At 38.2% G+C, this 21,120-nt stretch overlaps 1 protein-coding gene across 4 annotated transcripts in view; it reads right to left on the bottom strand.

The window, feature by feature from the left end:
- The window catches only part of LOC150094462 (hemocytin-like), a 2,636,009-nt gene that overhangs the window by 239,279 nt on the left and 2,375,610 nt on the right, over positions 1-21,120 (bottom strand). For all 4 annotated transcript variants that reach the window (XM_090412206.1, XM_090412207.1, XM_090412208.1 and 1 more), the window contains one exon: positions 2,324-2,446. In XM_090412206.1, coding sequence (XP_090268332.1) covers positions 2,324-2,446 — 123 coding nt within the window. The remainder of the gene's footprint in view (positions 1-2,323; positions 2,447-21,120) is intronic.

The raw sequence follows: 21,120 nt of genomic DNA, 5'->3' as shown, positions 1-21,120 counted from the left end.
AATTTCACTGGATGCTTATGGCAGATGTACCAACTTAGAAAAAAAAATCTCACCGATAGTGTTGCCATCTATAGTTGAGGCTGAGAACTTTTCAGATCACCCTCGTATATACAGAGACAAGCTAAATTACATTTCACACAGCTTGCTGAAGAGACAATGATTTGTTCAATGGTTATTTAACTGTCCTGACCTCTATTGAAAATAAAATAAAATTACAATAGATAAATAAAATAAAACAAAATAACTACATCAAAGCTATATTCTTATTAAGACAACATCAGAGAAACATTCTTTCGTATAGATAGTTTTGTTACAGTAATTATTTAACCTGACAATAATTATATGAGATTTAAGATCCTGGATTACTTATGGTCCTATTTATAATTAATTCTTAGTGAGAAAGGTTAAGTGGGTAGAATAAGTGCCTTCCACATGTTTGGGATTTTTAGATCATCATTATTGTTAAGATTAGGGTGGTTGATAAGAATCTCACAAGCCTCCTTAAATTTATGTTCATACCATGTTCTGGTGAGATGTAAACAACAGGTGTTTTTCCAGTCAATTTTATGTAAAGTGTTCAGGGCATGATCGAAAGACCAGCTCGACCATAGTTATTATACTTAATGTGTAGTTTATGTTCTTCTGACAGGAATTTTGTGTCCTGTTTTCCCTATATAGGGCAAATTAGTGCAATGAATACCGTATACCAGGGTGGGCCAGTGTAGGGAGTGGATCCTTGAATGAGTTGAGTAAATTCTTTTATTTTACAGGAGGTTTCAAGGTGGCTTTAAGGATGTAGTTCTGTAGTATACTGTTTATTTTGTCTGATATCCATTTAATATATGGAATGGTTACAGTTTTATTGTAGTTTATTTTTGTTTTTAAGTGAAGTCTTGTACAGAATTTTGTTGATAGTATTTTGGCTAACCATTTCAGGAAGGTATTGCTGATAACTTTTAATTCATCTTTAAGTTCTTGTTCTTTGGAGCGAATCTTGAAAGCCCTGTTTTTTAGTGTATTAATAATAAACTCTAATTTTCATGTTGGGTGGTCGTAGGCGTTTATTATTATTATTATTATTATGTAACACCTCCAGGGAGTCCAAAGACTCATCGAGGGAGGGCATCTACTCTACAAGTTGTCGTCTACACCACTCCACCAACTGCAACTACGAGCTTTCATACTCATATCTTCATCATCTACACCAATGCCATCTACTGCTGACTACCACCACTAGTATTTTCACAGACAATCACAAACATCCATGCACAGCGGGGTTCGAACCTGAGGCCTTTTGGTTGGAGAGCAGATACACTAACCACTAGGCCAGTGTCGGTTTCCAGTAAACAGTGAAGGAAAGACTGCCAGAAGGAAGACGTGTGACAAGTGTATCTAGAAACAGAAGTGTATTCTGCTTTACAATTTCAATTGTATGCATTTGTGTTGTTTGTTTAGGTGGCTGAGGAAAGTGTCTATTGTCTGGTGGCCATGGGGGGGGGGGGGGCAAGCAAAAACATAGTCAATGTATCTAAGCCAGACTTTTGGTTTTAAAGGAAAGGAATCTATAGCATGTTGCTCAAAATGTTCCAAGTGAAAGTCAGCAATGGGGGGGGGGAATGGTGAGCCCATGGCTCACCATTCTTATTTTATTTTTATTGTTTATTTATTGTTTGTTGTTTATTATTTATTGTTTTGATTTATTGATTATTTATTGTAATTTTATTTCATTTTCACTAGAGGTCAGGCCAGTAAGATAACAGTTGATCGAATCATTCTCTCTTCGGCATGCTGTGTGAAATGTAATTTAGCGTGTCTCTGTATATATATGTATACTCCAGATGATGACCTTCATATGAAAGTCGAAACGTCCGGAAATTAAAATAATTATTTATAACATGGCTGTAGAGTCCATAATTTGTGTAAAATAAAATGAAGGGTGCAGACACTGCTAAAAATATTATACTATTAAATATTATAAAATAAAATAAAAAACTTATATATTGGATGATGAATGGGAAATGATAGGCACAGAATTGATAAGATGATACATAAGATTCAATGGCTGTAGTTTTTCAATACATGGCAACAGAGGAAAGAATTAAAAATTGAAGGATGAGCTGGACAGTTAGCAAAGCAATGAAGACTTCGACCTTTCTCTCAATGAGTGAATAGAATGAGATGTCAGTTGAGTGTAAAGGAATAAACTTAAGGAAATATATGATAAGTGAGCTGAAGCATGACAAAGTGGGCTTCCAGAGATGAGTTTCAGATTCTCTCACATACATGTATAATAATATATTGTATAACGACAGAAGAAACTTACCTTATGATCAGTGAAATCTGAAGGATCAGGGCAAATGTGAGCCATGCAGTTATAATAATAATGGCCATTTGACCTTTCACAGGAGCAGTTGAGGCATAATCCATCTGACCAGATATCACCAATCTTAAAGGTAAAAAGAAAAATTTATTAATAATATGAAGAGCCAAAGGCTTCAATTCGGTGACATAAGCTTATTTAAATTAAGGGATATTACATCCCATATTGTTTCATAGCCGAATAAGAAACTCAAAGAGTTTCATGCCGAATATGGTAAATATATAAAGTTCGGCAAGTCCAAGCGTAACCAAATACCTGGATAGTGTTACAACTGACCCTGTAGGAAGTGCAACACTGAGGCAATTGCTATAAACTTAGTACTTCTAGGTCTACCTACTCACTGATGAGACCACAGTAAAGGTTGAAACCAGTCTGGGTAGTGACCTTCTCTCACTCATAATGTAAAACAGTAATACAGCTCCTAGGAGCTGGGTTTCACATTATGGGGAAATATCAATAATAGTGATCGGAGCTTGCTCCGCCCTTACCATAAATTGCCTCAGTGTTGCACTCCCTACAGGGTCAGTTGTAACACTATCCAGGTATTTGCTTATGCTTGGACTTGCCGAACTTTATATATTTACTATATTTGGCATGAAACTCTTTGAGTTTCTTATTCGGCTATGAAACAATATGTAATATTCCTTAACTTAAATAAGAATAATTTATGTTTCATATCACAAAATTACAAGAATATTTTACAGCAAGGAATCTAGCTCATATAAAAACTATATTGAGCATTTGGCATTGAACTTTTCAAGCTATTTTATAAAAATAGCTTGAAAAACACGTCAAGAAATCCATGATTTAGGAAATTGTTACTAAGAGGGTTGTTTGAAAAGTTTGGTAAATTTCCAATAGACAGCGATACAATTAGTTCATTCATACCAGTGTAGGCACGTATCATCTTTTTCATGACCCCTGGCAAAATTTTAGCCACGTGCAATGTGTAGTTCTCGGTTGGCAAACATTTAAAATGACTGTGTTTGCATTTTTCATAAAAATGGAGAAAAACGAGTTTCGTGCAGAGAAAAAATACTTTTATTTGAAGAAGTGGATGGCCGTGCAGATCAAAGCCAAGTTAGATGCAGTTCATGGGGACTCTCCACGAGCATTAACGACTATTTATATTTGGATGAGTTTAAACGTGGTAGTAAGTCCCAAAGATGAAGAACGCTCCTGATGCATGACTGAGGTCATGCATCAGGAGCGTTCTTGACTGTTGACTGTTGACAGATTGTTGACTACGAAGGAAATGATTGACAAAATCCATAGTATCGTTATGGAAGACCGCTGAGTGAAAGTGCATGAGATCGCTGAGATTGTAGGCATCTCAACTGAACAGGTGTATAATATCCTGCATGAAAAATTGCACATGAAAATGCTGTGTGTGCAATGGGTGCCACGATTGTTGACTGTCGATCAAAAATGCATGTGAAATGACATTTCAGTGCAGTGTTTGGAGGTGCTTAATCGCAATTTAGAGGATTTTTTGTGTCAATTCGTGAGAGTAGATGAAACTTGGATTCACCACTATGCACCTAAGTCCAAGCAGTAGTAAAAACAGTGGACAATGCCCAGTAAAAGAGCATCGAAAAATGCAAAGACCATTTTGTAAGCTGGGAAGGTGATGTCCACTGTTTTTTGGGGTTCCCAAGGAATTATTATGATAGACTATTTAGAAAAGGGTAAGACAATAACAGGAGTCTATTAAGCGTCATTGTTGGACTGTTTAAAAGAAGTATTTTCTTCAATTCTTCGGCCAAGATTGGCACACAAAAAAAGGGCTCTCTTTCATCAAGACAATGCATAGTCCCACACATTGGCCATCGCAATGGCAAAATTTCATGAATCAAGGTTTGAATTGGTTTCACATCCACCGTATTCTCCGGACTTGTCCCCGTGTGACTTCTTCTAGTTACCTAGTGGGAACAAATTTTCTTCGGACGAGGATGTCATCAAGGCTGTCAATGACTATTTTGCACAATTTGACAAATCCTACTTTTTAGATGGGATGAAAAAATTGGAAACTTGCTGGACCAAATGTGTAGACCTCGATGGAGACTATGTTGAGAAATAAAGGTGATGTTTTTTCCAAAAAAATTTTTTTAACTTATTTTTTTACCAAACTTTTCAAACAACCCTTGTATATGACAAAATGATAAATATGTTGTAAGATGATTTGAACCTCCCACGATGATCTGCTGACTCCATGTAGGATGTAATAATAATAATCATAATAATAAATAAATAGAAAGATATGAGGCAAGTGATTTACTGATTGATTAATTTAGAGTTTTATGGCATAAAGACAGCAATGGTCATACTGTGCCAACACACAGGTTACAGTAGTAAACAAGTATTAATGGCTAAATAAATAAATTCCCCATTAAATAGTGTTTAACTTCTGGAACAAAACATTGAATCATTAAAAATTTCTTTTGTAACCCAACCTGTTCAAAACTGGTATCATGTTAAAATCCACACCTTTCATTGTCTTGCCAGTGGTCTTAGACACAAACTCTATTGCATGAACAAAACTTGTAATGAACAAAACACAAGACGTGTAACCATTTCGAATTGTAAACTTCGAAGCAGCTTTATTTAGGCAGGCTTCAAGTAAAGGACCAATTTAACTTTCAGGAATCCGCATAACACCCTTCTGCTTCCAGGAACCAATGGCGAGTGAATATAAAGGATCATCTGTGAACTTAACTTCAGGGAATCGTAACTACAAAATTTGATTTTTTTTGTTGTCACCACGATTGTTTACATTCTGTAGCTTAGAGTAATCCATGATATTTAAAACATCGAGGGATGTTTTAAATATTCCCCAAAATTCAAGTTTAAGTACATATGTACCGTTCTAGGAAATGATAATTATAATGGAAATACCCTACTTAATAGAACTGAATCCAAACAGAAATTTTAAAAATAAGCACCATTTGAACCATTTTAAATCAAAATATTCCGTGTAAAAATAGAATTGCTTTTGTTTTCTAAACCGTGTCAAAAAAAGTCAAGTAAAAAGAGAATTAGCTGTATTGTTTATTTGGCCATGTAAAATTTTGTAACAAGGTTATGAAAGACTAGGAGTAGAACTATATGTCTATATAACTCTACTTCCTCTCCTTTAGAAAAATTGTATATCCCTTCATTTCTATTTCTGACAATGTATTATCTTCACACAACCAAGTTTCATTTGCATCATTTATCTTTGGGCATATTTACACTTCGTGACATTAATGTGGCAAAGTGTAAAGTGATGTACTTTGGTACGAGATCACAAACTGCGTAGTACATTGATCTGCAGGAAACAGATTAGTCCATGTACTTGAGGGGTTTTTCTGTTGACAGGGAGTTGATGTTTAGAGGATATATTGCAAAGATAATGAAACAGTGCATCAGATTACATGGTTGTTGAATAATATGCTAACGGGCAGGGATATAGAGGTTATTGTTCCCCTACATATGGCTTTAATAAGGCCACATTTGGATCTTGGATTCCATAGGGGATGAAGCAGGGGCGGAGAGGACTCAGAGGTGAGTGACAAATATTATTATTATTATTATTATTTCACACCTCCAGGGAGTCCAAAGACTCATCGAGGGAGGGCACCTGCTGTCTCCACCACTCAATCCAGTAACTACGGCAATGCATCTACCGCCGATCACCACCACTAGTATTTCTGCAGAAAATCACAAACATCCATGTCATGGCAGGATTCAAACCTGCAGCCTTTTGGCTGGAGAGCAGATATGCTAACCACTCAGCAAGCCAGGCTGGCATCTGCAGGTATATGGAATGCTCCTCCATGTGAGAAGAGATTGATGGTATGTGGGCTTCAAAAATTAACTAATAGTCAAAAAAAAGGTGAGACATGACGAAGTATTTAATTTATTAAAAGAGTTTCATAGGCTTGACACTGAAGACTTCTTTAGTATATGACAAAAAGGGAGATAACAAGGAGTCATCAGGGGAATATGTGCAAGAGTGTGGTTAGCAAGAGTGTCAGGATTAGATTTTTTTTTCTTGGAAGGTGGTGAATGGGAGAGGTTATGAGAGGTATTGTGTGAATAATCAATCTCCTGCAATGAGTCTTCTGACACCATGGAGATAGCTGTATAATAATAGCAATGATTGTAATAGTATTGTTATTATTATTTATTATGCCTATCCCTTGTCAACTGCTCTTGTATAAAATGAGAACAAATTACTGAAACTAAAGGCCCTTGAACAAACACATGCTGACTTTTATTATTATTATTATTAATATGTGACACCTCCAGGGAGTCCAAAGACTCATCGAGAGAGAGTGTGCCAACAGCATCAAATGATTGAACTCCTTCCAATTACTAACAGCGCTCAAAGTTGCTTAACTTTTTGCGAGCCATTAGTAGCAGAGGCTCTACCAATCGACCAACCTTTACTGGCTTTTTCCTTACTAATTTCTCAGAAACATTAACAACCACCTGAGATGCGCAAACTTGTCTGTAGTTTTATGGTTACATTCTACCAAAACTCTTGTACAATGGCATTAGCTTACCATCCTTATACTTACTGGGCACTTTTTCAGTAGCTAGGCTTTCAATGAATAACCAGATCAATGTAGCTGTCAGTTCCTTAACTCATTTTCTCATGTGGTGAAATATCTTCCAGTCTTACTACTATATTGACCGCCAGAGTACAGGTATCCTCGATTAACATGGTTAATTAATCCCTCGATATTACTGTGTATATCAAAATCGCATTAATCAAATATAATAATCAATGGTAAAAATTATTATTATTATTATTATTTATTATTATTGAGGCCTCCATGGAGTCAAAAGACCTATCATGGGAGGTCCTTCCTAAGAAACACAGTCTAAGACTCACCAAGGGGTGCCCCCCCCCCCCTAAGAAACACAAAGTCTATCATACCACCACGTAAACTCATTGACCGTTCTTGCTCTCATCACTTCATCAGACAATGCATTCAATGGTTCAACCACCCTCCATGCAAAGAAACCACTCTTCACCCTCTTGCTCACAGATTCCTTTCGCAACTTACAGGGATGGCCTCTTGTCATTGCTCCTTCCCACTGTTCAACTAAGCGAAAGAACTCCCCAGTCTCAATCCTGTAACCACCTCTCACCAGTTTAAAAGTCTCAATCATATCACCTCACCTTCTATCCACCAAACTCTGCAGTCCACATTCCCTCAGACGATCCTCATAACTATCATTGTACAGTCCTGAAACCATCTTTGTTATCCGCCTTTGTACCCTTTCCACAGTTAATTTATCCCCTTCAAATGCTGGGGACCAAATCTGAGAACAATAGTCTAAGTGTAGTCTGATCAGGGTCTTATACAACCGAATGATAACTGTTTTATCTCTGTAGGTCACTGTCCTTCTCATCACTGCAGTAATCTGTGTTACCTTCACTACCTTTGCAATATGTCCCCTAAATTTCAGGTTTCTATCAATCATCAACCCCAGATCTCTTGTCTCCCCTACTTCCTCCAGTATAACTCCTCCCATCATTGTTTCCCAAACCTCAAGACCTTACATTTTGCTGCATTAAACCAACACCCCATTTTGCCCATCTATCTAGCTTATTCAAATCCTCTTGCAAGTCTGCTGCATCTGCACTACTACTAATAATCCTTCCCAGCTTCGCATCATCCGCAAACAACTGAATATCCCCTTGCAATCCACTGACAATGTCATTGATATAAAGGTTAATCAATATAGGTCCCAGTACTGAGCCCTGTGGGACTCCACTTGTAACCTTCTGCTTCCTTGAATTTGCCCCACCATACACAACTCTCTGATACCTATCGGACAGCCAATCCTGAATCCAGTTGACCAATCTGACATCCAGACCCATGTGTGCTGCAACTTGAAAATCAGCTTATCATGTGGCACCCTCTCAAATGGCTTTGCTAAGTCTAAGAAAATGGCAGTATATTCCTTTCCCTCATCTAATGCCCTTGTAACTTTATCATTAAAGACTAGCATATTGCTAAAACAAGAATGCCCTCTTCACAAATCCATGTTGACTCTCACAGATAACATTACCCTCATCTGCCCAATGCTGTATACGGTTCCTCACTACTTTCTCCAAGATCTTACTAACTACTGATGACACACAAACTGGCCTATAATTAGACACTTCCAGTCTGCTAGCACCCTTTTACAATGGCACTATCTTACCTTGCTTCCATTGCATGGGCACCTTTCCAGCAGCCAAACTTTCATTAAAAGACAGGTCAAGGGCACTGTCAGTTCCTTAGTGCATTCTCTCAAAACTTGTGGTGAAATACCATCCAGTCCCACAGCTTTACTAACATCCAGAGTACTCAGTATGTGGAACACACTCTCCTCCTGCACCTCTAAACCTCGAACCTGCACTATCCTTCTAGTATTCAAATTGACTCCTCCAGGATGAAATACTCCAATAAAGTGTTCATCGAACAATTCCACTATGTCCTCTGCATCAGTCACTCTATTCTCATTTTTATCACACAATGTCACTCTTTGACAGTCATTTCTTCTTCTACTGGCCACATCTTTTTTTCATGGAGTTTCTGTGACTTCGCCCAAGCTTTCACTTCCGATATGGCAAGACTTTCGTATTTCCTAGCCACGTGTCTCTATGGCCTCTGCAACTTACTTATACTTTCTTCGAAGGTTGTCCTTCACTGACTTTACATTGGCGTGGTTCACCAATGGCTCTTTACTGAAATTCTGACTTCATTCCTTAGGTGGCTTTATTCGACTCGGTACAACAGCAACTGGGAGATTATTGCTGGGCACCGGCGACAAGCTTCCTCAGCTATTCGGGATTGGACGGGGACGCAGGAACAAAAAAACAAGAGAGTGTTTGAGTCTCGCACGGGCCCTTATATTTGCCTTCCGAGCGCCCTCTCTCGTTGACTACGTCACATACTCAGCTGCAGCCGACTGGTCACCTTAACTCTGAACTATTCTAACATGGTTCTAAAACATAGATCTCTTAAGCACATTAAATAACAACAATTCTGGTCCTGAAATACAGTTTTCTTTTGCTTATTTTATGAGAACAATATTACTTTTAAACACAGATTTCCTTAGCTTATTTAGTATTAATAATCTCAGTCAAGTTGATATACCTTTGAGTGAATATATATACAATACTCCCTTAGCCCTGTCCTTGGAAGTGTAAGCATGTCCTTATCCTTAGGTTTTCATTGTTTCTGTGTTGGGTCGGAAACAAAATGGCTTACGAATAGTGAGTCAGCCCTTTTTCCGACACAACATTGTATTCAGTGAATTATGCTAACATCTGACTGCAGAGATGACCCACGTACTTGATTGCTGCTATATTATTGCCCAATTCAGTTTTGACTTTAAAACTTTTCTTAAATCAGAATCTGTTTTCTTTTAGGTATATATATATATATATATATATATGATTTATATTGGAACGAGGTTTTAATTCCACTTCCATTTATAAATTTCATCCCTCTTCTGTTCAGCTATTTTGCCTCAGACTACAGTGAGGACTATATATTTATGAAGTCCAAGTTCCACTGATATGGCTTAACTGAAAATGTGGACTGAATTGAACAGTGGCTTAATTCCTATGGATGATTTTCCATAGTGTTTAATATCATTCATGCACAACAAATATGATAATTTTACCATTTTCTTTGGTATTTCATATACAACGCCAGTTTCCTTTCAAAGCAATGTTTGAAGAATCACTGCTATGATGAACAGCAGAAATGACTTGAATCACTTTTGAAATATTCTCTTGATATTCGCTCCACCAAGTCTGTCTCCACTGATGATTTTCTTGGGCATCTCCAAAGAGTCAAAGCTCAGCATGGGAGGCTCATAATATCCATTATTCACAAAATATCTTTCATACCTTGGACTCATCTATGAACAAAGCATTCACAAATGCCACTGGCAATCCATTCTCCACTATTAAAAGCCAAAAAATTATGTCCTCACACCCTTGCTAACCTGACCACACTGTCAATTCTACAAACCCTTTTAATAACTTATGTTTCTATCAAATTCCCTCTTCTCAACTTGTAAATAAACTGGCTTTACAAGTAGAGAAGTACTTGTACTTCTCTACTTTTAATCAACAGATTTTCAACGTTGCCTCATAGGAAGCATTTGATAGACCATCACAATCTTAGAACATCTTTAAGGTTGCGCAGTAAGAATGACATGATTTGTGGACCTACGGTCTGAGTTTGATGGAAAGAAGGATTGGTATAATGCTGACAAACTATATTTAATTTTTTTAATTTTAGTGCTTATGTCAAGCTCATGCATGAGAGATTGGTTGATCAACCTATAGGACATTAGTGCCATATATGGGTAGTGGGTTGGGAAAGGAGGAACTTGATTACATTTGATTTGAAAGACTGTAGATTGTATTCTTTGGAAAACACATCGGGGGAAGACTGTTCCACAGTACAACAGTTGCAGGGATGAAGGAAGAGGAAAAGAAACTTGTTTCGTTTGTTTCAAGGTGCACTGTGAAGGGATGTTAAGCAGCAGTTGCACGTGTTCCAAGGCTTAGTACTAAGTGGGGAATTATTGATGTTAATTCAGATGAACATTTCCCATGAAAATATTTGTAGAATATACATATTGCAGAAACCAAATGTCTGTGTGAAAGTAGAGGGAATGGGTTGATAAGAGATAGATCATTAATAAGTCTAATTGCTCTCCTCTGTATTGAATCAAGCATTTTGAGGGAACTTTTAAAGTCCACCACCCCAATATGTGAGAGCAGTATTCAATAGCTGTGTGGATTTGTGATTTGCATAATGCTAACAGCTGTTCAGGGGAGAAATAACGTCTTTGAGCGAAAGAGAAATACTAGTTATTTTAGAAGCTGAGGATGCAATGGTTGTGATGTGTTTATGCCAGGAGAGGCTTGATGTCAGGGTAATTCCAAGAAGAGAAATCTCATCTTGTCTGTAAATTTGGATGTTGTTGAAAAATAATACTGGGAAAAAATCATTCTTTTTTTTTAAGAGAATTAAGACAGAAATGGGTTTTGGTAGCATTAAAATTGATCAGGTTATCTGATCAATTTTAATGCTAGCAAATTGAGGTAGATGATCAAAATTGAGGGAGGTGGTGATTGATGTTCTATAGGTTGAGGTGAGTTGTGTAGAATAAGGCTTATCAGATGAAAGGAAGAAGTGCAATGTGCTGTCATTTGCAAAACTGTGTATTGGGTTGGAGGTGAACTCAAGAAGGTTATTCATATTTAGCAGGAAGAGGGTTGATGAGAGGACAGAACCTTGTGGAACCATGACATTAATTCAATGGTGAGAGGATACGGAACCATCACACACACAGTGTGCACCCAGACAGAAAACTGGCAATCCAACTACATAAGTCCTGAGACAGACCAAATGATGGTAATTTGCTTAGTAAGCCTTTGTGCCAGACCCAGTCAAAAGCATTAGAGATATCAAGTGCAACCACTTGAAATGCACCAAAAATTCTCCATGGCATTTGTCCAGAGATGGGTGACATATGTCAGCAGATCTCCTGTTGATTGGCAGCGATGGAATCCATACTCATTTATTAGGTGGGTGCCTTCAAGGTAGTATAGGGGTTGGAAATTGATGATTTTTTTTGTTACTTTAGACAGGACTGAAGTAAGCAAGATAGGTGGTAGTTGGATGGCAGTGACTTCTTGCCTTTCTTGGGAATGGGTTGAATATAGGCCAATTTCCAGGTTGTGGGACAGATACCAGTGGAGTAAGAGAGTATATACATTTCATTTTCCCTGAAGTATTGATTACTGCACAAGATAGTATAGGAGTTGGGAAATGATGATTTTTTACATTACTTTAGACAGGACTGGGGTAAGCAAGATAGGGTGGTAGTTGGATGGCAGTGACTTGTCCCTTTCTTGGGAATGGGTTGAATATAGGCCAATTTCCAGGTTGTGGGACAGATACCAGTGGAGTAAGAGAGTACATACAGGCGACATAGGATAGGAGTCAGTTCTGGTCCACAAACTTTCAAGACAATTGGATGAATGCCATCAGGGAGATGGCATTCCTCAGAGAAATCCTAGGTTTTTTGTGTCTAATTCAGACAGTATTTTTCTGATCCCTTTCTGGCAAAAGGCTATAGGGAGCATTGTATGTTAGGCATCTGGAATGGTTGAGGGGCATTTACCATTGTCAGTTATGCATGCATTGGAAGCGAAGTGTGAAGCCAGGAGATTGGCTTCTTCTGTGGGTGAGGATGCAATAGAGCCATCTGGGTATGATAGCAGTGGGAATAGTGTTGGGCAGAAGTTTCGGCCAATTGCTTTGGTGAGAGACTAAAAGACTCAGCTACATTTGGACAGGCTGCTAATTTCCTGCTTTTTGCTCTTTCGAACTCTGTTTTAGAAGCATTGATTGTTTTATTTTTTAATCTATTTCGGGCTTGAGTATAAGCTCTAAAGGAGGATGAAGTTCTTGATTTGAGCCAGTTATGGTATGTTTGGTTTTTCATTTATACAGCCTTAGCACATCTTTTGGAGAGCCAGGGTGAATTGTAGTTCAGAGTGGGGAATGAATGTTTCCATGCCGGTAAGGATTACTTTGTTGATAAGTTCGATGCAGATGTTTGGGTTGGAAGGGTGGAAGCAATAGTCCACCCATGGAAATGTGACATAGAAGTTGCAGAGACTGTCCCCAAACGTGTGGACACACTTATGTGTTCGTCGAACATGTTGTTTATTATTTTAACGGTATAATAGAACACAGAAACTAAGTAAATAATTAATTTATTAACTTGATGCTGATATTTCGCTGGTATTATAACCAGCATCTTCAGAGCACAAAAACCACTGTTTGTCACAATATGCGAGACTAAAACAACATGGTGTACTTAGAATTGTAGCAGCAACACAAAGACTAGAGTCCTGATTTTGGCACCCTCTATCTGAAAAAAAAAAAAAAAAAAAAAAAAAAAAACGCTATCATTTATTACTAGAGTCCTAGTTTTTTCTTAATATGACTGTCTCCCAGATCTTCGGCAAGTTAATACAGTCATATTTGTTGAGATTTCGAGTGTGTTTTAGGGCTTCTGTCGCCTCTAAGAACAATCTCTCTGATTTATATGGGTTTCTGTGTAGTACTTTTGTGTTTTTCCAGTTGATCCTGTGTGCACGGGTATCCCGAGCATGGTCTGCTAGGCCCGACTTCCCATAATGATATTTCCGGACGTATCGTTTATGTTCACTGATGCGGATATTCACAGTTCTTCCTGTTTGACTGTAGTAGGCTTGATTGCATGAGCAGGGTACTTGGTAGACTCCTGGATGTGATAAACGAGGAATGCTGTCCTTGGGTGAGCGGATGAGGGTGGCTAATTTGCTATATGGTCTGAATGTAGTGCGTAGTTTATGTTTATTGAGAATTCTTGAGATCTTTTCGGATGTGCCTTTAATGTAGGGGATGGTGACTGTTTTGTTGTAGTTCTCTGTGGTGGATGGTGGGAGGGGTTTCTTGGGAGTGTTTAGTATTTTGTTTATTTTTTGTGGATTGTAGCCGTTGGCCAAGAAGGTGTGGCGTAAGTGAGTGAGTTCAGCAGTAAGAGCCTTGTCATTTGAACAGATTGCTCTCGCTCTATGGGTTAGCGTTCTTAATATGCCATATTGTTGAGAAGGATGATGGTGTGATTGTTTGTGTAAGTATCTGCCTGTATGTGTGGGTTTTCTGAAAACTGAAAATGATAAGGAACCATCTGGGAGACGTGTGATGAGTGTATCCAGGAAGGGCAGACAGTTGTTGGCTTCCAGTTCCATAGTAAAGTGGATTTTTGGATGTTGGCTATTTAAATGTGCTAAGAATGTTTTCAATGTCTCAGGGCCATGTGGCCAAATAGCGAGCACATCATCAACATAGCATAGCCAAAGTGTTGGTTTGAGAGTGGCTGTATTGATTGCTTGTTTTTCCAGGTGTTCTATGTAAAAGTTGGCTAGGGGGGGAGAAAGGGGGGAGCCCATGGCTGTCCCATCAATTTGTTTGTATATTTTCCCTTTCCATGTGAAATATCCTGCATGTATTGTGAATTTGAATAGTTCAAATATATCTGGGGGGAAGTGTGACTTCAGTAGGTTGAGGGTTTCTATTAGTGGTACATTTGTGAATAGTGAAGTGATGTCAAAGCTTACTATTAAGTCTGAGCTTTTTAGGGTGAAGTGTTGTAAGATGCTTTTTAGGTGTGCTGAATTTTTGATAAAGGAGGGAGAATTGTTGGTGAGAGTGGCTAGTAGCTTCGCTAAATGTCTAGCCAGTTTGTATGTGGGACTATTTATACTGTCCACAATTGGGCGTAGGGGTGTGCCTGGTTTGTGAATTTTTGGTGATCCATAGATCCTCGGTGTTTTAACATGGAAGGGTTTGAGTTTGTTAACTGTGTCTTTGGGCCAGGAAGTGACTTTTTTTAATAATTTTCGGGCATTATTCTTTTGTGTGTTGGTGGGATTGCGATCTATAATTTTGTATGTTGACTGATCTTGTAATAGTGTGTGCATTTTGTTTTCATATTCAGTTGTGTCCATCACCACGGTTGCATTTCCTTTGTCTGCTTTTGTTATGGTAAACTGGCTGTTGTTGTGTAGCTCTTTTATAGCAATGAATTCCTTATGTGGGATATTATTTTCTGGAGGCTTGGACTTGATTAGGATGTTGGCCACATCTAAACGTATGTTGTTAGCTATTGTTGGAGGCAGGTCGTAAATTCCTCGTTCGATGGACGCCATTATTTCGGCTTTTGGAACTTGCTTGGGACTTATGGCAAAGTTGTGCCCTCGACTTAAAGCAGTCGTGGCTTCTTTGCTTAAGGTGAGTGACGATAGATTCACGACGACGAGGTCTTGTTGTAATTGCGGTCGTTGTATGGTGTTCCGTTGTTGTAGATTTTCGAACTTCTTTTGGTGCCGGTTTTTGACTCTGTCGAATTCTTTTTTTGCCGTTGCGTCGGTGATGTTCTCTAAGATCTGCCAAAGTTCCGTATTTAGAATATTATGCAGTGATTCTCGTAATGCGCTGATGGTTGTATTTGCTTGTGCTAATTCCCGGCGAGTGGTGTTAATTTGTTCGCGTAAAAGCGCTACACTCGCTCGTTTATAGATGCGTTGGGCTTTGGCTGAGTGGAACTTGTTTTTGATTTTAAAACAGTTCGGTATTAATTTGTTGTTTCGGCACCTCTTTGAGAAGGCTAACCGTAAGAACGCTAACCCATAGAGTGAGAGCAATCTGTTCAAATGACAAGGCTCTTACTGCTGAACTCACTCACTTACGCCACACCTTCTTGGCCAACGGCTACAATCCACAAAAAATAAACAAAATACTAAACACTCCCAAGAAACCCCTCCCACCATCCACCACAGAGAACTACAACAAAACAGTCACCATCCCCTACATTAAAGGCACATCCGAAAAGATCTCAAGAATTCTCAATAAACATAAACTACGCACTACATTCAGACCATATAGCAAATTAGCCACCCTCATCCGCTCACCCAAGGACAGCATTCCTCGTTTATCACATCCAGGAGTCTACCAAGTACCCTGCTCATGCAATCAAGCCTACTACAGTCAAACAGGAAGAACTGTGAATATCCGCATCAGTGAACATAAACGATACGTCCGGAAATATCATTATGGGAAGTCGGGCCTAGCAGACCATGCTCGGGATACCCCTGCACACAGGATCAACTGGAAAAACACAAAAGTACTACACAGAAACCCATATAAATCAGAGAGATTGTTCTTAGAGGCGACAGAAGCCCTAAAACACACTCGAAATCTCAACAAATATGACTGTATTAACTTGCCGAAGATCTGGGAGACAGTCATATTAAGAAAAAACTAGGACTCTAGTAATATATGATAGCGTTTTTTTTTTTTTTTTTTTTTTTTTTTTTTTCAGATAGAGGGCGTCAAAATCAGGACTCTAGTCTTTGTGTTGCTGCTACAATTCTAAGTACACCATGTTGTTTTAGTCTCGCGTATTGTGACAAACAGTGGTTTTTGTGCTCTGAAGATGCTGGTTATAATACCAGCGAAATATCAGCATCAAGTTAATAAATTAATTATTTACTTAGTTTCTGTGTTCTATTATACCGTTAAAATAATAAACAACAGAGACTGTCCCCACTTGGCACTGTTATAATGCCAAACTACTCTTGTATGGGAGTGGCTGTGTAAGTGTTGTTGCATGGGGGAGGAGATGAGCACTATATTGTGGTCAGAATTACCTAGGGAGCCCACTACTTTCACTATGTATTTGGAAGGGTCATTGGTGAGGAAGCGATCTAGGATATTTGGGGAGTGGTTCTGGTTATCTAGTATTCTGGTTAGCATCTGAACAAGTTGTGTAAGGGCATTATTGATGGCAAATGTTTCAGCATCTCTGCCTGTAAGATCTGTACAACTGGAGGTGGAGAGCCAGTTGGTGATGTGCACATTAAAATCTCCTAGGAGGATGATTTCGCGGTTGGGAAAGTGGGACTGGAGAAAATCAATTTTTAAGGAGAGGAAATTAAAGAGCTCAGAGTGGTTGGCTGCACTGGGAAAGCTATAGAGACAGCAAATGAATTTGACTGAGTAGGGAAGAGATATTTTCAACCAAAGAAGATCAAAGTTGGGTGATTCTAGGTTGAGTGCTCTCTGGCAAGGTATGTCAGAGCAGATGTGTGTGTGAAGAGAGTGACTACCATTGGGTCAGAAGGCAATAAAAAGTGTGCAGTTTAGAAGGTTGAGATAAATAGTGCTAGGGAGAGGTGAGATTTGAGTTTCTGCCAGAAAGAGTAGGTGGGGTTTTGGTAGATTGAAGGTGGTACTGGATACCATTAAGGTTGGATTTTATGACACAGATGTTGGTGAAGTGAATATACAAGGTTCTCTAAGGTATATATTTGACTGCGAGGGTCTTGCACATTTCCTATGCGGTGCCTGCATAGTGGTTTCCATGATGGCTACTAGTTGTATCACTTGATTTTAGCACCAGTTTAACTTGCTTGTAGTCGATGATCCAACTGGTATCTCCATTTTTTCATTTTTCTTCAAGTTCTCTTCAAAGATGGCATCATTGTTCCCTCTGTGCAAATCTTAGGTCTTTTCGGGCATGTATGTGTGACTGGGGACAAGTGTCTTTGAACTTTCTGTTGATTGCTGTTATTAATTTAGATGTGCTTGTCAGAGTGTAACAAGTCACTTTTACAAGGCATAGAAAATTCGTTCCATCCTTTCTTTTATTTATGGACCCAAAACAAACCTGATGATACTTTTAGAATCGATGTTACATTCTTCTGCTAATTTGTTGTCCTCTTTTAATAATTTTCCATTTTTCCTTTGGAAAGTTCAAAATAATGGCATTGAATTTTTTGTTTTTGTTGATGTGATCAGGTCATGGAGTTCATTCTTGGGCAAGGGTGAACTTGCATTGTGGTGCTGCTGCTCATCAATTTGTTTGAGCTTAGCTTTCACTAGTTGTATTTTGGAGGAAAAAATTTCGTTCATAGCATTCATGTGCTGTTCAAGGTTTTCAACTCATTTGCCTATATTTAGGAGTTGTTTTAAAGCAGGCAGGCACAGTGAACAGAAAAAGGGCTGGTTGAGGTGAATAAATAGCTTGTGCACCAATTCGTCTATTTTGGCACAGAAAGCATGAGGCCAGTATCAACAGAACTCGCAGAATATACCCTTTTTTTTTTTTATCTGTGAACACCAGGTTTACAACTCTGGCATGTTGTGGGTTTGTCAGAGGTGATAGATGGTGCTGTACTTGTGAGACACGGGGTAATAGTTTGTTGTTGGCTTTTGTTGTCACCATCTTTGCTTCGTAAGGTAGGCGCAGCGGGCACTTACACGTGGCTAATTTAATGCACTGTAGGTACTTACAGGTTGTGGAGAAGTAATCCGCTCCTTAGTACTCACTGTTAAGATTTCCATTTAATGATTAATTTCGATGAAAAACACAACAATGATAAAATGTGGTAGCACAAGTTTAGAGCAGCTTATTCACCAAAGCCGTCTGGCAGAAAAAAGTGGGTTTGGTGTTAGATGTCTAGAGAGAACTTTGTTCACTGAGCATGATAAAGCACAAATTCAGGAAAACCTCAGAAATAAATAAGCATGAAATCTAGAAGAAAGTACTTTGGAGAAGTACAATATGAATAATGCAGTGACAGCTCATCCATAAGGGTGGAGGGGCTACAGCCCCTCCAGCATAAAATGAAAGTTCCTGTTTTATTATCACCTTCTTAAATTTTTATGCACCTAAAAACCATTATTTTCTTGATTGTAATACAATACCCCTCGACAGTATTTTATATAACTCATTTTTTAGCAATAGTTGTATTTTGCTATGCAGTCAAAGTGCTATGTAGCATCAGTACTCACTAGTATACTCAATGCAGTCCGCACCAAAATACTAACTAGTGGGAATAACGTAGTGGGGGTAATGCATGATTTACGTGCAGTTTGGGCAGGTAGCATTGCAGCCCAAGATACTGGAAGTTTATAATAATAAATATTTTATAATATTTTTATAATAATAAATTTACTTCAATCCTTTATCCAAGTGTGAGCAAACAAAGTTTGAGCCTGAAAATATCTTCGGTCTGACTACTCAGATCCGGGTCTGACTCCCACTGACGAGACCTCAATAAAGGTTGAAACCGGTCTAGGTAGTGGCCCTTCCCTTAATGCATAGCATTATATATGTCTGCAAGGAGATGTGCTTTGCATGGTGGGAGATGCTGAGGCAAGGAACGAAGAGAGTTTGGTCCACCTTTGCTACGAGTTCCAACAGATGCACCACTTTGCCTCAGTCCTGAAGATATTTTCAGGTGCAAACTTTGTTTGCTCACACTTGGATAAAGGATTAAACTAAATTTATTATTGCAGCCCAAGATACGTTGTTACTACATGAGCACAAACAACACAAATTAATGTTGTTGTCGTTATTGTAGGTAAATATTGTGCGGTTATTTTCATTTAATTCTATCATCATTTAATTTATATCTTTGTAGAAAAGAAAAAGAGAAGAATTCTGTTAAATATTGTTAAATTATGTTATATTTTAGTTTTATTAATAATATAATTTTTTTCAATCCATATTGATTTTTTTTTTTTTAACTTTTATTGCTACAGCCCCACAATACAAATTCTTACGAGCTGCCACTGGAATAATGGTAATGATTAGTTACATGAAAAGTATAAAGAACAAGCCTGTTGTTTATGTTGGAGAGTGACTCAGCTAGTAAGGAAAACAAAAGTGCAGTATGAGCAGAAATTGGCAAATCAGGTGAGGAAAAACTCCAGAGAGTTTTTTAGATATGTAGCAAGTAGAAGGAAGAAAGATCATGGTAATGGATGAAAATGGTAGAATGTAACTGCCGCAGAAGACATTGAGGTATTTTCAGTGATGAATTTATAGGGGTGTTTCATCCTAATTAGGGTAGAATCATGAAGAACGTAAGTGTAGATGGTGGCAACAAAAGCCAACAACAAACTAGTACCCATGTCTCCCAAGTGCAGCACCATCTATCACCTCTGACAAACCCACAACATGCCACAGTTGTAAACCTGCTGTCACAGATAAAAAAAAAAGGTATATTCTGGATCTATTTATACATCTTGGACACAGGAGAGGATGGCTTAAATGTGAGTGAGCAGGAGGTATTTGAGGAAATAAATAACCTTAATGTCAATAAGGTGAGAAAATCTGATAACACACATCTTAAGGAAATGTTCCAGGGGAATTGGCAGCAGCATTGGCATTCCCGTTTAATAAGAGTCTTACAATAGCACAGATTCCAAGGGAGTGGAAGGAGGGTAAAATTGTTCCATTGTTCAGTAACTTCAAATTATAGGCCAATCTATATATCAGGAATGTGGTGAAAGTACTGGACAGATTGGTGAAAAGTAGGATACAGATATTGGTTGAAACAGCAGTAGTATTCTCTGTCATGAATGTTTTTTTTACCACTATATATTATAAGATATAAACTGGGTTTAACCACGTTAACCGCCTAAATTCCAATTTTTTCAAGTGGAATGGGAAGATCTATCAATAACTGTCAAGCCTTGCAATGGGAAGTCCTCTATCTTCTCCATGCGCAGACTTATTTATGGAAAAGTTGGAAAAAAGATATCTTGTTACATACGGATCCAAAACCATCAGTATGGTGGAGATATGTCGATGACATATTTATCATATGGAAACATAGTGAGGCAGAATTATATGATTTCCTAACTTCCACTAACTCGTTTCACCAAAAAATCAACTTCACCTTAGAACTCAAAAATGAAATAAAATTACCTTTTCTAGACATTAATAAAGAAACAAATGGATAATAGCATTGGTCTAAATGTATACCACAAACTGACTCACACTGGTCATTACCTGCATTTTGCCTCTCTGCACCATATTTCACAAAAGTTAAGCATTATACATATGCCAAAAACATATAGCAGTATGTATCATAAGAGATGACAGAGTTTTAACAGACGAATTAGATCTTATCTTGAAAACATGAGCAAACAATGATTACCCGAAAAAATTTATAAAAAGGATTCTTTTCTCCACCCACTCCCAACAGCAAACCCAAGAAACTAATTAAGGACTTCTGTTTCCATTCCTTTTGCTGGCACAGTTTCACAAAGAATTGCCAACCTGCTAAGGCCTCATGACATCTGAGTTGCTTTAAAAACCAA

Source organism: Typopeltis vanoorti, chromosome 22 (assembly GCF_054136105.1).
Source record: "Typopeltis vanoorti isolate ZY-2024b chromosome 22, IOZ_Tvanoo_1.0, whole genome shotgun sequence".
NCBI lineage: Eukaryota > Metazoa > Arthropoda > Arachnida > Uropygi > Thelyphonidae > Typopeltis > Typopeltis vanoorti.
Note: the sequence above shows the minus strand (reverse complement) of the source record. Positions and strands in the feature narration are given on the sequence as shown.